Source organism: Melitaea cinxia, chromosome 12, assembly GCF_905220565.1.
Source record: "Melitaea cinxia chromosome 12, ilMelCinx1.1, whole genome shotgun sequence".
NCBI lineage: Eukaryota > Metazoa > Arthropoda > Insecta > Lepidoptera > Nymphalidae > Melitaea > Melitaea cinxia.
The window spans coordinates 1750001-1767752 of record NC_059405.1 but is presented as its reverse complement, the minus strand read 5'-3'; the positions used below and the strand labels follow the sequence as shown (position 1 = coordinate 1767752).

The 17752-nt window shown below is 33.0% G+C and overlaps 2 protein-coding genes across 2 annotated transcripts in view; one reads left to right on the top strand and one right to left on the bottom strand.

Annotated features, from left to right (window-relative positions):
- Positions 1–3408: 3408 nt before the first annotated feature.
- LOC123658570 (60S ribosomal protein L26) lies at positions 3409–7005 on the top strand. Its single transcript, XM_045593946.1, has 4 exons — positions 3409–3511; positions 3739–3920; positions 5823–5963; positions 6832–7005. Exons 2-4 carry the CDS (start codon positions 3753–3755, stop codon positions 6967–6969), a joined length of 447 nt encoding a protein of 148 aa, XP_045449902.1. The 5' UTR covers positions 3409–3511; positions 3739–3752; the 3' UTR covers positions 6970–7005.
- A 4989-nt stretch (positions 7006–11994) lies between these two features.
- Positions 11995–17752, bottom strand: part of LOC123658560 (protein piccolo-like) — a 21500-nt gene continuing 15742 nt past the window's right edge. The window contains 4 exon segments of the mRNA XM_045593938.1: positions 11995–12793; positions 14707–14830; positions 16152–16322; positions 17002–17108. Of these exon segments, the coding sequence (XP_045449894.1) occupies positions 12711–12793; positions 14707–14830; positions 16152–16322; positions 17002–17108 (485 nt within the window). The 3' untranslated portion in view covers positions 11995–12710.

Sequence of the window (17752 nt, the reverse complement as noted above, 5' to 3'; positions counted from 1 at the left end):
CATGGCGTTCCTCAGGGGAGTATACTGGGTCCCACACTATTCCTCGTGTACATAAATGAGCTCACTAATCTCAAACTGACCAAAGGTGAGATTCTTTCGCAGATGATACTTCTTTGGTGTTTGAAGGTGATAATTGGGAGGAGGTCTTTACTAATGCACAATATGGGTTTGATAGGGCAAAGGGATGGCTGGAGAGTAACATGCTTACTTTAAACGTAGATAAAACTAAGTATATTTGTTTCAGCATTAGACAGGCGGGTTATGTTTCTTGCGATCGTAAAATTACCTCACACCAATGCATTTTGCAAGATAGTTGCGCATGCCCATCTCTTGAACGTGTCAATTCCCTAAAATACCTTGGTGTTACTTTAGATAATAACCTTAACTTTAAAGAACATGTGGCGACATCTATCGCGCGAAATACGAACGTCGACAGACTACGTAATTAGAGAAAACTGACGTATGCTACATCGCGCTATCAGAGTTTTCAAAGTGATTAAGTATATGCAAGATCCCGACAACAACCGTCGGGGCGTTAGCCCGCCAGACATAACACCCGTCTGGTTGGAGGATCCTCCCTTTTCGATGGCCAACGTCCACACCACGTTCCTCACACTCCCAAAAACATGTTAAAATCCTTAGTAATAGAGTACGAAAATTAGTATATGTCTTCAAAAACCTACGTCAAGTAGCAAGCCCATCATTGCTGAAACAAATATATCAGGCTCTGTGTCAGTCGCTTATTTCTTACTGTATTTCGTCATGGGGGGGTATCTGCAGTACCACGCTAAAGGCACTGGAGGTCGCGCAAAGAGCTATTCTAAAAGTCAGCATGTTTAAACCGGTACATTTTCCTACTGTTATGTTGTTCCAGTTGTGCGGGGTTTTGACAGTCAGACAGCTATTTATACTAAGAGTTGTCCTGAATGAACACAACAAACAGTCTTAAAATCCACTGCTATTGCAAAGACGTCGTAAACATCATGTATGCGATAATTTAACTACATTTAATACGCACTTCGTTAAAAAATTCTTGAGTTTTCTAGTCCCTTACCTTTACAATAAGATTAATAGAATACTAAATATATACCCCTTGACAAGAAAACAATGTAAACTAAAAGTATGCCAATACTTACAAAATTTAAGCTACGAGGAAACAGAAAAATATTAATTTTTAAAATTATTAAAAATAACACAGTAAAAACTAATTAAAAACATTGTGGACAAATAGAATTTACTGCAGCAAATATTGACTTAAGCACACAAATTATAAAAAGAGTTTACATAGCTTACTAACAAACAAACTTAATACATACTTACATACAGACCCACATAACACTCGCTCACACGCAACACACACAAACACACACACTCACAAACTCACATATTAAAACAATTCATGAAATAAATTAGAAGTTTATGTACTCGTCGACTTACAAACTTAAAGCTAATGTATATATTAAATGAATGTTTAAGATATATATTTCCTGGCACCTATTATGGTATAATAAATAATTACTGGAAGGGAATGGTGCTGATAGCCGAAATACAGGCTATGCCTAGTTCGGTTACAGATGCTAATCTCATTACTTCTGATATTGTTGCCACATTATCATTGTAATATAGTTCTAAGTTTGTGAAATAAAGATATTATTATTATAGTGTTTCCCAAAGTGAGCGATAACGCCCCTTTGTAGGCGCTGCAGTACTAAAAGGTAGGTAAGAGACCTAGAAAAAAAATGGTGGCGTTTTGTAGAGGCTTGGGGGGCGATTTGTCATTTAATCTATAAGGACTCTCGACTACAAGTTGTGAACATCAACTAATATCCATTAAAAGATTGGTCAAAGGGGGCACTATAAAATAATTTATTCTCTTAGTGGGCAGTATAATAAGTTTGGGAACCCCTGATTTATAGGTTTACCTTGTAACATCCCTGCTGGACATACATAGGCCTCTTTCCCGGCACGCTGCTGTACTGATTGGGACGATTGGCAGATATATTCCCTATTATGAGCAACGGTGTATATATCAGGTCTGTGATAACAACCGGTAACGAAAGCTTTACGTGCTCTCCGTACCAAACCTAAAAGTATGAGCCATGATTTAAATTTTTTAGTTTCAAAAACAAAAACGCGTTTTTGACAGCAATGCATTGATATTTTTATAGATTTCATCATAACGGATAACAGGCAACATGTTTACAATATTTTCAGAGATGTCTCAGTGGTTAATAGGTATAACACCGGCAGCGACCTCCGGCTATTGCGGGGCACTTTGAATACATCCGAAAAAAAATACAGTCGAATTGAGAACCTCCTCCTTTTTTTTATGTATATTACATCAGAACTTTTGACCGTGTGGACCGATTTCGACAAATGTTTTTTTAATCGAAAGGTGGTGTGTGCCAATTGGTCCCATTTAAATTTATTTGAGATCTAACAACTACTTTTCGAGTTATATCTAATAATGCGTTTTTACTTGACGCTTTTTTCGTCGACCTACGTTGTATTATACCGAATAACTTTCTACTGGATGTACTGATTTTGATAATTCTTTTTTTTGTTGGAAAGGAGATATCTCTAGTTTAGTACCATGATAAGAAAACCAGGATCTGATGATGGGATCCCAGAGAAATCGAGGGAAACTCTTGAAAATCCGCAATAACTTTTTACTGGGTATACCGATTTTGATAATTCTTTTTTTGTTGGAAAGAAGATATCCCTAGTTTAGTATCATGATAAGGAAACTAGGATCTGATGATGGGATCCCAGAGAAATCGAGGGAAACTCTTGAAAATCCGCAATAACTTTTTACTGGGTATACCGATTTTGATAATTTTTAATTTAATCGAAAGCTGATGTTTGTCATGTAGTCACATATAAATTTTATTGAGATCTGATCACTACTTTTTGAGTAATCTTTGATAACGCGTAGTTACTTGACTATTTTTTCGTCGATCTACGTTGTATTACTCGTCGATGTAAATGAAGTCGGTTTTTTTTTTCAAAATATACTTCTTTTAGCGCGTTAGGGAAATATATTATGAGACTAAATTGTCACGATGCGCGCGCAGCCGCGCACACCGTAAAAAAAAATCCGACACTCTGTAGGTAGCTAGTCAAGGAAGAAGAAGTTAGCGACGTGAAGTTAACTAGCCAATGAAGTATAACCTCTTCATAGATAAGTACAAACATACACACCTTTTTTATTTACTAGTGGTGGCACAAAATAATTTCGTATTTTATTAGTTTACAATTTGTATTTCGTAAGTGACCATAAAATTATTAACTGACCTTTAATAAAAAATATCGCTATTTATTAAATGAATTTAATAAATGATCGCTATATTTGTTAGTAAAAAACGTAACAAACTTGAGATATAATGCTTGTTACAGACTAAAATTGTCAAATGGTTTAATATTTTTTTTAACTGACAACACTTTTGTATAATATGTCTCCGTGTTTATAATCTGTATGCCTTTTTAATTTGAGTCTGCCGTGTCGTTTTGGGTATGTTTTAGTAATCCATAAAAATCTTCGTTAGTGAGATATAATATATTTATTATTAGTTTCAAATTAAATCTAAAGTAGTATAATGTATTAAAACAATGATTATTTTGATGATGATACGTTTCTGTGAATTAAATATTTGCCGCGGCAACTTGACATTTAGCACACAGTGCTAACCTAATGTGTTCTAAACAGTGAAATAAAAACGTGCTCTTTTGGGTTTTCAGCGAAAGGCACCAGAATGAAATACAATAAACTGGTTACGTCCTCCAGGAGGAAAAACAGGAAGAGGCATTTTAGCGCCCCTTCACACATCAGACGGGTGCTCATGTCTGCGCCTCTGTCCAAGGAGTTAAGACAGAAATTTAACGTTAAATCTATGCCCATCCGTAAAGACGACGAAGTACAGGTAACATTTGCATCTTCTTACTCTAGTTATATTGTTTTTATGGTTAAAACAACAAAAAAGTTGTTTAAATAACACTGTTAACTTTGCAAGTAAACAATTATTACAGATGCTTGCAGATCTCGATTAAATTTTAATGGGACCACATTACAAGCACCACATGTCGATAAAAAATGAATCATCGAAATCAGACCACCCAGTAAGGTGTTCTAAAGTAATTAATAATTGACTTAAAAAAAAAAAACTGAAGTTGGTTAAAAATAAAAGCTAATTAGATATTAGAATAGTATATGAATGTGTAATAGTATATTTATTTATATTTTGTTTCAAAATACTTCTGCCCATAAATGTGCTTTCCCAATGTAATTCCAAAACTGAGACACTGAGGTGTAACTTAGAATGTTGAAATTTTGAGATTAATATTAGAATTAGCTTTTTTCGCAGCTAACGCCCGCAAGTGTCTAGATCTTAAAGGCTAACAATCTATATATACATATATTTAAAATGGTTAGGTCATTGACTTATCAAGATATCTCTAAAACAACTGGATATAAACAATTTGGCAGGGAAGTAATTTATAGTTAGTAGATGTCTGCTAAGAACGGCTTTTTCAATAGGGCCAGATTAAATGGTCTAATGGCTCTTACAAGCTTGTATGAAAAGTCCTTTTTTTATGCTACAAGCTTCAAATTTGGCTGGAAAATAGTTAATAGTAGAGATAAAACGGATATCTCGCATCTGGCCTATCTGGTGAATACTATCTGGCCAAATACTTTATAACTAGCGTCTATCTGGCCGAAAAACTGGATTTAAAAAATTGATTCTTTTTGAGTGATTTTGCTTTATCACTAAAGTAATACCATCAGTAACCACAAATTAAACAAAAAATAATTCTGTATGGCAGAATAGAAAATTAGTTCATATTACTAAAATTGCCAAAAAATGGCTAAACATAACTTTAAAACACTAGAAAAATGTTTTTCACAGAACTGTAACATGAACTGTAGCCGAGAAAGAGTTCTGCAAGCAGTCTAGTAGGTCTAACACACAAAAGATGAACCATTAATGTCATGTACAAAGAGATCGTAAACTGAAAAATCTTATAATGTATTATTGTTTTATTGACCGAGAAGTCCATATATGTTATTAAAACTAATAATATCTGCAGACAGTAACTATCTTTTAGCTTCGCCTCGTAAAATCTAGAAATTAGCTGGCAGCAAAACATAGAAATTACGAAATGTACTTTTTAGAGACTTAAATGAATTACAAATGATTATTTGTTACTTACAAAGATAGCCTTTGTCCATTCCTTTCCCTTAGCTATGCCAAATTTCATGGTGATCTGTCAACCGTTGAGCCTTGAAACGGGACCAAACAAACTCACTTTCACGTTGTATAATATAAGTATGGATTATAAATTATATTATTATTATATAATTTATAACCTATTAGATATCTACACATAACAGACCCACATTCAGATTGTCGACTCCAAAAACAATTCTACTTACTATACTTAAATTTAAATGTTTTTAATGTATAAAGCATCATAATATAGACAAAAAACAGTAAAAAAAAATAATTTATTTATAACAGAGGCTACCGAGCTTCTAGTTAATGTCAACTACATCCTATGAGCAAAATAAAACAATTTAATTTTTTTTATGCATTTAACTCTGAGCGAAATAATATGATGACGACAAACCATTCACAGACTGTAGTTGCTTGCTGCTACTGAACGGTGTGCTTGGAAGGTTTTCTTCTGAGCGCCCAGGAAGTGGCGGCGAAGCTACACCATGGTTCAAAATATGGCTCTGATTATTTTGTCTCACTCCAAAATTAATTTCATTATCTATAGTAGTATAGTTAATTAATAATAATGTTGGTGTTGTCATTTTTCAGGTTGTCAGGGGCCACTACAAGGGCCAACAGGTTGGCAAAGTCGTACAAGTTTATCGTAAGAAATTTGTGGTATACATTGAGAGGATTCAGCGAGAGAAGGCGAACGGTGCCAGTGCGTACGTCGGTATCCACCCCTCAAAGGTGTCTACTAGATTTCTAATACAATTTTTTTTTATTAGATGTCTAAATTGAGAAGAAAATGTACAGAAACACTATAGTATAGCCTGTAGCCTTCCTCAGTAAAGTGGACAAAAAATTATTTTTCAATTTGAACCAAGTAGTTTCTAAGATTAGCTCGTTCAAGTTAACACTCTTCAGCTTAATATTATTAGTATAGATATCATCTTGAATGGAAAAGACGCAAAGGAGATACATATGTGCAGTTTCGATACTATTTTTAAACTCTGTAACTGTAATTGAAAAACTATTATGCTACGAGAAATATTCAATTTTGTAAATAACAAATGTAATTACACTGTCACTTAATCTTTACATAGCCAATTGAAGTTCATATTATAACAAACAAAAGTAACTATTTTGGTTACTTAATAATAATTTTAAACTATTCAATTGTCTTTAAAATAGTACATCATTGTATTTATAAATTATTGTAATCGAATTATGTTACTATTACACTAACATTGCAACAGGATTTTAGGTCTTAGATGGGAAAAATGTTGTAATAATACAAAATCTTTTTGTTCTTGGAGTAATGGGTTCAATTAATTAATATATGTAGATGTGTACATTTATTACTACAAAAGATATATTTATCGAAATGCGTTAAGTCACCTACCTTAAAAGCTCTCTCTGTGTATATGTTAAACATAAAATCATATAAAATGATGATAATTTTTCACTTAGACCGTGTCATCACTAACGGAGGCTAGACCAAAGTTAGCATGGACACGGCTACTGCTGAAACACTTCCATGGCTCTGATTATAACAAAACAAATAATAAATAAACTAAATCTATGTAAATAATAACATATAGTGTATTATTTTCAGTGTGTAATTGTCAAGCTTAAGATGAATAAAGATCGTAAGACCATCTTGGACCGTAGAGCAAAGGGAAGGTTGGCTGCTCTCGGTGGAGACAAAGGCAAATACACAGAGGAAACTGCCACCGCTATGGAGGCCTCGTGAACATAGATTTAAGATCAATAAAAAAATTAAAACAGCTGTCTTTTTTATTTTTAAAAACTCCTCTTAAATTTGTCAAGACTTAAAAGTAAACGGAACAGTTTTACTTCGTAGCGAAATAATAAAACTGTTTTTATTAATTAACGGATTTTAATTATCAAATAGTAGATCTGAACTAGAGACGAACTTCACCCATCTGCTGCATCTGGGTGAAGATGTCTAGTTCGGATCTTAGACTACTAATTTGTCTAAAAATTTGTATCATGATGCTTAATTTTCCGAAATTTAATCACGTTATGTCTGTAATTAAATATAAACAGAAGGTAAGAATATTTGAGAGGGTAGTCTAAAACCCCGCCACCACCAAAGGGACGACGTCAAAATTTTTCTAAAAAAACTGATCAATGGACAACCCCAAATAATTGATTAGAACAGAAGTACTGAGAGTGCTTAGCCTGTTCCTCTAACTCCTGCTGTTGCTTTTGCTTTAATTCATTCATCATCACTCATTGGCCTTAGTCCGTCTATTGCAGACGATTTTAGACAGTGTCAGACAGACTCGCCTAGGTCAGGAAAACGCAGAGTTGCTCTGCGCCACCCTCTCGAACTCACTGGCTAGGCCCACAGGAATGACGAGTCGATAAGTGGAGCCAGTTTGGCTGCGGGAGTCTTTCGCATTTTAGAGCTATGCCACAAATGACTTTGGGTTTTAAATAAAGTTTTTCTTTAGGACCCTGATGATTTTGGGACAGGTTTATCCTTCGGTCGCCTTTTACGACCACCACGGGAAGAAAAGAGGCTAGTGCTATTCTACTCGGCAGACACCACACGGCATTTTGCTTTAACATACTAGAGATAATTGAAGTAAAACCTTACACACGCTATACTTAGGGAGTAAGCTGGTGAATGCGTGACGAGAGCGTTACGAAAAGTGTGGTCGGACGAGGCGAACAGAAGTTGAGCGGGAGATATGTTAGTAAAGATAGAAAGAGATAGTTCGTTTCGTATAGTACTGTAGGGACAACTAAAGAAGTTTTACTTCAGTCGTGTGGTCTAAAGCACACTCGTTTTTTTTTTTAGTTTTTTTTTCCATTAAGTAGATGGGTGGAGATCACGTCTAGTTTGTACCTTGGACTATAATTAATGCTAACAAAAATATGGGAATTCGGATTTTTCCTTAGTACTTACCATAAATTTAATATAGACAGGTGATTTGTTACCAAAAAATGCTCAAATAATTTTACATAGAAATTTAATCACTGGAAAATTATGGTTTTGATAAGTTCAAGGATTTCTTAAAAAAAAAATTAATTGTAGGTACTTCGGAAAGATTGCAACTACATAATATTATATAATAATTATTTGTTTTCATTATATTAATCGTTTATTCTTTGCTTTTTAAACTTAATGCAAAAGTTAAAGTTGATATTGATGATAACCTGAAGTAACCTACAAAATATGATCACTAACTAAAAATAACCCTTTTTATTATGATATTATCTCAAGCTATGTTACAACTTCTATAAAACCTAGAAATAATTTGCATTTCTGTATTTACCTGACTGCGGCTAAGAAAGGAAGTCCCGTCGATAAATTACCTCACACTAATTACCCGACTGCAGAAGAAGGGTAATGTTTTTCGAGTGTACGTATATATTATGTATATGTATGTAGATTTCTGATTTTCACTACAGCCTATACGGCTTGAAGGATTTTAACGTTTGAGGTGTCTTTAGATTCGTCTTGATGGCCTGAGTGAAGCTGGATACAATTAAAACAAATTCAAAACGGTAGATTTTGGATTATATAAATATACTAGCTGTGCTCGCGACTTTGTCCGCGTGGAATTTAACAAAAAAGTTATTATTCAGTTCGTAGAGTTTATAAAATAAATAAATTTCTAAAATATAATTATGTTTGCAGGCAAACGAATAAAAACCGACTTCAATTATATTGACAAGTAATGCAACGTATAATAGGTAGACAAAAAAAATGTCAAGTAAATACGCATTATCAAAGATTACTCCAAAAGTTGTAATCAGATCTCGATGAAATTTAAATGTGACCACATGATAAACATCGGCTTTCGATTAAATTAAAAATCATGAAAATCGGTACACCCAGTAAAAAGTTATGCGGATTTTCGAGTTTCCCTCGATTTCTCTGGTATCTCATCATCAGATCCTGGTTTCCTTATCATGGTACCAAACTATCGGTTCACAAACGACGGAGTTATCCCCGAACATACAAAAAAATATATATATATCTATATATATACGGTCGAATTGAGTAACCTCCTCCTTTTTTAAGTCGGTTAAAGAGTAGCCTAAGTTACTCCTTACTATGTCAGCTATCTGCCAGTGAAAGTCCTTTCAAAATCGGTCCAGTCGTTTCAGAAATTAGCCGGAACAGACAGACAGACAAAAGTTTTATAGTGTCCTTTTGGTACATGTACCGTGTATACATCCTCATAGTAAAAAGCGGTTATTTTGATATTAGAACAGACACTCCGTTTTTATTTGTATAGATTTACTTTCGAAATTGGAAAAAGAAAAATAAAAACACCAATATTTCCTTAAATTATTTATATTTATTTTTGAATTGCATAAAATTTGTGGACTTTCTGTTACAATAGTATTCTCAACTGATATTTCTCATTTGTATAAAACGCTAAAATATGTACGCCATTGTACCAGAGGACCGGTTAACATTCGCTCCGACAAACAGAAAATTCACACGCAATAATTTATACTCTAAACTTATTTACTCTTTAGATATTACCTATTTAAAAATACCACCTAAATTTAGGTACTTAGTTCGTCTAAGATTTGCACACACACTCACACGAGTTTCGATACAACAACATCGGGTCATCCGCATTGGAAAACGTTTTAACAAAATGTACGTCACAAGGGTAAGTGTAACAACCGTTTCGAACACTAGTGATGTAACAAAATAATAAGAAAAATACATTAAATGTGCGTTATCGATACATCGATTTGATGTATATAAGTTCGTCGATCGAACCGAATCGCATTTTTCCGCAGCTATCCGCTGTGTCGTGAAATAAATCCGATTTACTATTACTTTAAGATTTAACTACACAATTGATACAATAGGCAGTGACGCGTCCGTATACTAACGTGTACAGATCGCTAAGAATGATTGGTCCAAATCGGTGATCGAAAACTTTTAATTTCATCCAATCGAACGCTTCATATATCCTAATTAAAAGTAAACATAAGTCATATCAAAATAATATTCTCCCGAAGCAACTTTATATATCAATGTATTAACGCCCATCAATTTTCATGCTTTGTACTAATATACAATAATTTTCGTCGCAATAAAATCGAATATTCTAGTAAAAAGTTAAGAATTTTAGAATTAATCTTATACAAAAAAAAAATCAAACTTATTTATCTATTGCTTAACGTTTAACGAGGTAAAACACCTCCCAAATATATAACTTCCTTAAACCTGAAGGTAGGGAGTGACCAAATTTGATCGCAGTTGTTCGCATCAATCCGCATCGCTTCGTAATCGATCGTCAAAAATAACTCCGATGAAATGGAGTCACTCCGTAACAATCAGCGTATTACAATTATAATATGATATTTTTTTGTTAATTTTTAAGTATTTACATTTGACTGTTAGAAAAAAATAAAAATAAGTATAAACCGAATCATACAAGGCAAAGTTACAGAGCTAATCTAAAGAAAATTTTGTGATGTCAAACTCATAACAAATTTATGATAAATATACATGACAAAATGCCTATTCCGTGCATATCTAATACAATATATTTAATAACATTGCTTGATTTTCTTATCAAATTGACGAATTCCCCTTGACATCTGTATATTTTTGTATATCATTCTATATAACTTATGTCGGAGACAATAACAATATACTAGAAATCGATGTTGAGTTTATTAAAAACAATTTTTTTTATAATATTAAATAAAAGCAAATTGCCTATTACACTTCCACTTCATAAAATAAGACAACATTTCAAAATCGTTTTATTTAATACATAACGATTAATTAGTACTATTTTGGGTTAAAATACAATAGTATATACGACGTGTTACTTTTATAATTCGAAATGTTGTCTCAATTTGTCCATAGTATTTATACAGACGTTCCTCTTCTGACGAACAGGGAACTGTTGCACATATTTTTATTGCATACTATAATATTTTAAATTAAAATAGTCAAAGTACGTTCATTTTATAAATCATTATTAACTAATACAAACATTCTTTTTTACCTTTCATTTGTAAAATATTTAAAAGTTATAAATTCTTTACATCTTGATGGTTGGTTACAATGGATAGTATAAAAAAATATATTAAAAATAGTAGAATTAAGTATATACATACTTGGTTCCATTAAATTTAACAGCAGTAAATGACAGAAGGACCCTCAAGTTACAAGTTCCAATATGATCAATTAAAGTCAGTTAAAGTTTTAATATTACAGATAGAAGTAATTTATCAATTATGGGTATTTAAAGAAAATTTGGTCATTATATAAAAATAAAAATTCAAAGCAACAGCATTGAAAGTAAAACGATAAGTTATAAGCAACTACAGCTTATAAAATTTATTTGTAATCAAAATCCAAATATTCTAAGAAAAACAACACAATTATTGTTGACACATTACATCTAATTATTGTAAAAACAAAAAAAAAATACGTAAATCATTATAAAATGAACGCACTCCAAACACAAGAATAATAAAATAAGTCTGATACATGAAAGTTATATCTGATATTTTGCAGAAAAATTTAAAATAAAAACGAAATTTTATGAATATAATATAAAAGTTAAGTTGGTTAAGTTATAAAAACATTGACTCTGATCAACGTTCTTGTGTCAAACTGTAAGTCAAACAACTATTTTTATGGAAGGGTTTAACAACAATTTTTCAAATTACAATCGAAATATTAAATTTTCGTTCACAATATATCCTATAAGTTCCTATAAGGAACAATTTATGTTTAAGGAAATAAGACAAAATGTGTTATTTGTGGTCATATTAATGCAAAATCGTTTCAAAATGATCATTTCTATAACAAAAATATAGCTATTATCTATTTATTTGCAACACGGTCAGGGTATGGGTCTTACACACTTTCCGCTCACATTTATATAATTCAAGATATTATTATATAATCTTATTTATATAGATCTTTCCTATAATTCACTTTTATTTAATGGCTCCAAATTGTGTCATTCTGTCATATGTAACTTAAGAGTTATTAATTTAGAAAATTATTTAAGAAAAAAAAAACATTAGTTGTCAGTATCAAGACCTGTCCACCAGTCTGAATATCTATTTGACGGATGATTGTATCCAACAGATAAAAGTTTTTTATATACAATTTTTTTTCATCATCAAATTCTACTATATTTTATGGCATATTTGGCAAATATGGATCTAAAAGTTGTAGTTTCTAAACTGAAGCGAAACAGACATTAATAGCCCATTCTACCTCATATAAAAAAAAATAATGATCAATTCGACATTTATATGCAGGATAAAACTTATATGGATTTATTATTTTGCTATTGTTTGCGGACGTCTGCAAATAATCGCGGACGTCTGCGAACGATTACAAGCACTTACGAACGCAATTGAATAAGTGTGTAAAGACCCAGACTGATACTCGTGTTAGCTCCAATGAACGATGTCGAAGGTGAGACGCCTGTTCGCTTCGGAGTGTAGCGTGGTGTGTTATTTCTTTATGGGGCGACGGGTGCGGCCCGTCTTGCCGGTCGAGGTTGATGGTGTTGGCACTACGGGGGATGGTTTGTTTTCTGTAACAATGAGTTGTTTATATTAATCATTTTTTTTTAATAATAGTAAATAGATAAATATTTACAACATACATACACGCCGTCTGTTCCTAAAGTAAGCAACTTATTGCTTGTGTTATAGGTAAGTTATAGGTAACAGCCAACTGTTATAGCTACATTTTTTTTTTCGATAATCATACAGTACCTGGGTGACCGAGCTTAGCTCGGTATTTTTTAGGAAATCGTGTCTTTTGGAAATCATATTTAAATGCGAATTACATATTTATAAAATATGAATAATATTTTTTTTTACCGACAATAAAAATATAAATAAATATAAAAAATCAAAAATAAAATAATAATGATAAAATATGAATAATATATTTCGATTTTACCGACATAATAATAAGAAATGAGAACTAGCTAATAATAATCGATCGACGACGCGTTGGCGCAGCGGTCACAGTACTGACTGTTGCGCAGGCGGTCACGGGTTCGATTCCCGCTCACGACAGATATTTGTATTGGCCATATAGATATTTGCCGTGGTCTGGGCGTTTGTGCTTGTGTATTGTGTGTGTTTACGGACCCTCGACACAGGAGATAATCCTACTGTGGAGCCGTTAAGTGTGAAGTGTTTATTAATTTAAACAGGCAAAATCACGAGGCAGTTTGTAAAGTTATAAGTGCAGCTTATGACGCGTTCATATTACGTAACATTATATCAAAAACCAGGCCATTGAGTGTGAGGCGTTTAATTAATTTAATCTGGAAATATGAGGATTTGAACCGTGGTATTTTCGGTCGATCGCGACCGGCCGATTTCCCACCTGAGCTACTATAACTTTATTGACAATTGCGAAATTTACCTTCGTATTCTAACGTATTTTATTTGTAGCCATTTTTTCATTGCCTAAAAACAAGGATAAAATGACATTTTCTAAAAATTAATCCTAGTTATACCGATTTATCTCCCCCGAAATCCCCTGCATACTAAATTTCATGTAAATCGTTGGAGCCGATTCCGAGATTCAGATTATATATATATACAAGAATTGCTCGTTTAATAGTATAAGATATGAATAATAAATATATATATTAAGCCCAGACCTCGGGGTGGGTATCGAACCCACAACACCCGGAGCAAAAAGCAGGCACTACAAACTGCACAACGGACTGGTCACTATAATTTTTAATATGTACATTTGTAACATATAGACATCAGTTCCACCAGTGTTAAATTTTTCAAAAATACTTCATAAGTGAGCTATGACTATATGTTCTATATTGTTACACTAACGCCGAGTTGCACGAAACAAAATTAAAATTTAAGTAGAGATTAAACTAATTTAATCACAAGAATTTCATACAATTCTTGCGATTAAATTAGTTTAATCAATACTTAAATTTTAATTTCTTTTCGTGCAACTCGGCGTAAGACTCAAACAGTAAAAGTATCATTAATTCGCCACATTATAAATATAGATATAAGGATATATCTTTTTTAAATCTTATTTTTATCTATTTATATATTAATACTAGCTGACTCGGCAAACGTTGTCTTGCCGCTAAACGCTATTTAAACATAGGGGTTGGTGGTAAAAGGGTGAAAATTTAGGGTTGTATGTATTTAGTAACGCCAAATCATAATAAAATAAAACATTTATCTAAAAATTAAAAATAAAATTGAGGGATAGACTACCCTTAACATTTAGGGGGATTAAAAATAAATGTTGTTCGATTCTCAGACCTACCCAATATGCACACAAAATTTCATGAGAATCGGTCTACAAACACCGCGACAAGAGAATTTTATATATTAGATATAGCGATCGGGTGAGGTGCGAGGACTTTGAAAATAATTTAAAATTTAACTTTTGGCGTTTTAGCAGGAAAATGTTGTTCAGTTCATACATACCAATTAGCATCCATACCTTTAGCCGCTCGCCGGCCTTTTCTGGATGGTGTAGCGGACGGCGTCTCAACCTTTGTTGGTTTAATTGGCGTCCTTTTTGTAGGCGTTTTCGCCTTTGCCTTTTCCGTTAATGCTGTAGCAGTCTGAAAACATTTACAATGCAATATGATCTGTTTTTTTTTTTGAGTATCTTTTACTATATCTATATTGTAGACTTGCCTTGTAAAATATATTTTCTAAATATTATTATTTTAATTTTTTAATTTTTTTATTTACAAATGCAAGTTCTCTTGTTAACTTAACTTTAAGTTAAGATAGAAACACATTGCAAATTTTATTCTAATAACATCTTATAACATCTTATTTAATTATAAATATTATTTAAAATTATTGCATGCATTTTTTAGTATTTTAGTATTTACTTTCTAATGTTAAGTGTGTTTCTATCACAAATGTGACGATTCCTTTCGTAAATGCATGCAAACTACACGCCGTGTTAAAAATAATAAAATATAATAAAAAGAAAAACGCAAATCACCCGAAATTATAGAAAATAAAATTTAAAAATAATATTAAACAACAAAAAAAAAACAAAACACAATTTGACAACACAAAAAGCAAGCGATGACAGATGAGGGCGAATGATACTATTCTATATTAATTAGTAGCTAACCTGGCGAACATCGTATCGCCTTTCTTTCTTAAATATAATAATTATATCAAAATAAAATATAGCCTATCTTTCTAAATGGATCAAACTGCTCACGGTGTGCAAATTTGATTAAAACCGGTTAAGTAGTTTAGAAGTCCATCGCGGACAAACAAAGTGCCGCGTAATTTATGTATATATCATAATTAACTTTTGATTTGTCATTAAATCATCATTGACTTTTGATTTTAATATTAAATATTGCTCAATGGATGATAATGAACGCAATAATATGTGATAGAAAAATAAAAAGAAATTGTACCTCAACCCAATCATAACTTGCTATCACTGTACTACCTTCATCATACTAAAGAACATGCATTTTATCATTAAAATAACGGCCATCCATTTGAGTCACTCAACTCGCATTCACTAACTAACGACTCAATCATAACAATTCACGCCCAATCAGCCTCAGTTTGATAACTTTGGTACTTCGGAGCCAAGTCTCATTGACTTGATAATAATTCCTAAGACAAAAGGACAGACAAATGTTTTATTATAGATATTATAATTTCAAAACAAAATAAAGTGTAATTCTGTATCATTACTTTAAGGTACTGTGAACAATCATTAATCATTGACTTGATCATTAGTCAACTCAAATATTGATTCATTGTCTGTCCGTTTGTAAGTAAAAATAGATTTAAATCTATATATAGATTAATCAAGATTGCTAATTTCCTTCCGAAGTTCCAAAGCAAACCTCAGCTTTAGGCTGCTCACGTGTTTAGTAGATGACAGCGGATACGTACATTTCTATATATCCGTCGTACTATGCCTACCTTGCTAGAGGTCGCCACTATGGGCGTACTACCTGACGATTTTCGTTTTTGCGTTTTTGGCGTTGATTTCGTTTTACGTACGCTTTTCGGACTACGTTTTGGCGTCGTGCGTGATTTTTTGCTAGGCGTCGCCTCTTCATTCTATTGAAAATATTTTAAATTTGTTAATTTACATATATTTTACAAAGTAGTAAAATATATTGTTTTAAGGCTATTACACGAATCATTATAAGTACGCTGAGCTAAAGTTATAACCTGAGTTACGCGATAAACGGTACTAAGTCGAGTCGACACAATATTATAAGTAAAAAACTAGACACTTGACGAGGATGAAATCCTTCACTACTATACCAACTTTCCTTTATATTAGCAAAAATTTAGAATAAACTAAGGATTGCAATCCCGCAAAGCAAGATTCCGCAACTCCGCGGGATTGCGCTACACTTATTGACCCGAATCCCGCCTTTCCGAAACGCCATTCCGCGAATCCCGCAAAACTACAATTATGTAATTAATCTGATAATGTGATAGAACGAACCAAGATACAAATGTCGTAGCCGAACTGGAGACGTTGCCGTATTTTGATAAATGTAAGGGTGTGTATATATACACACCATATATATAAACAGGCCGAAGACGGGCAGCAGCATCTTCGGTGCGACAAAACCAGCCCTGCGGTCACCAACCCGCCTGCCCAGAATGGTGACTATGTGCAACACACATGAGTTCACGCCATTTTTGACGCGAACTTGTGGAGGCCTATGTTCAGCAGTGGACTGCGATAGGCTGAATTGATGTAAGGGTATAATAATATACTCACCACAGTCTCATTAGTGTCGCTGTTGGTCTGCGGCGAACTCTTGGAGCTGTTGCGTTTGCGCGACTTCTTGTCGAGCTGGGACTCATCCGTGTATAGTGAGAGGTCCACTGGAATGAATTCAGAAATTAATTTAGCTTTTGTGTTAATTAGCTTGTGTACTTGGGGTCTTTAGTAAATATTTCTGTAATACACATTTACTGCGTGTGTATTAGTGGTAATACGTATGCACATTTATTTATGCTTATGGTGGTGTACATGTGTATCTTTTGCTAACTTTGATTCGCCGGATACGTGAGAATATATCGACACCAGCAATTTATACTAAGCTAACTCTTAAAAGTGAACTTTACAATACAGGCTTATAAAAGGGAAAAACGTGATACCTTTTATATTAATTAAGAAACTTATTTGAAATTTGGTATCTTTAATGGTTAATTTATTCATTGCAATTTCACATTTCTTTTTTTTATTACATATAAAAACACATTTTATCAAGTTCGCATTCAAAAAACAAACTTATCGAAAAGTCGAATTGGCGTAGTATAAATTGTTGGTGTCGATATGCGCATGTGTACAGGTGTACAGGTGTTTGTGTCTACAACTACAAGTGTATAGGTGAGTGTGTATATATTTTAAGTTTATTGAAGTGAAAACTTCTTTAGCCACATTGAGCACTTTTTGGTACGGGAAATATTTGGAAGGGGTTTGCGTCACCGCCATGCAAATGACTGGCGCGTAAGACGCTTTTCGG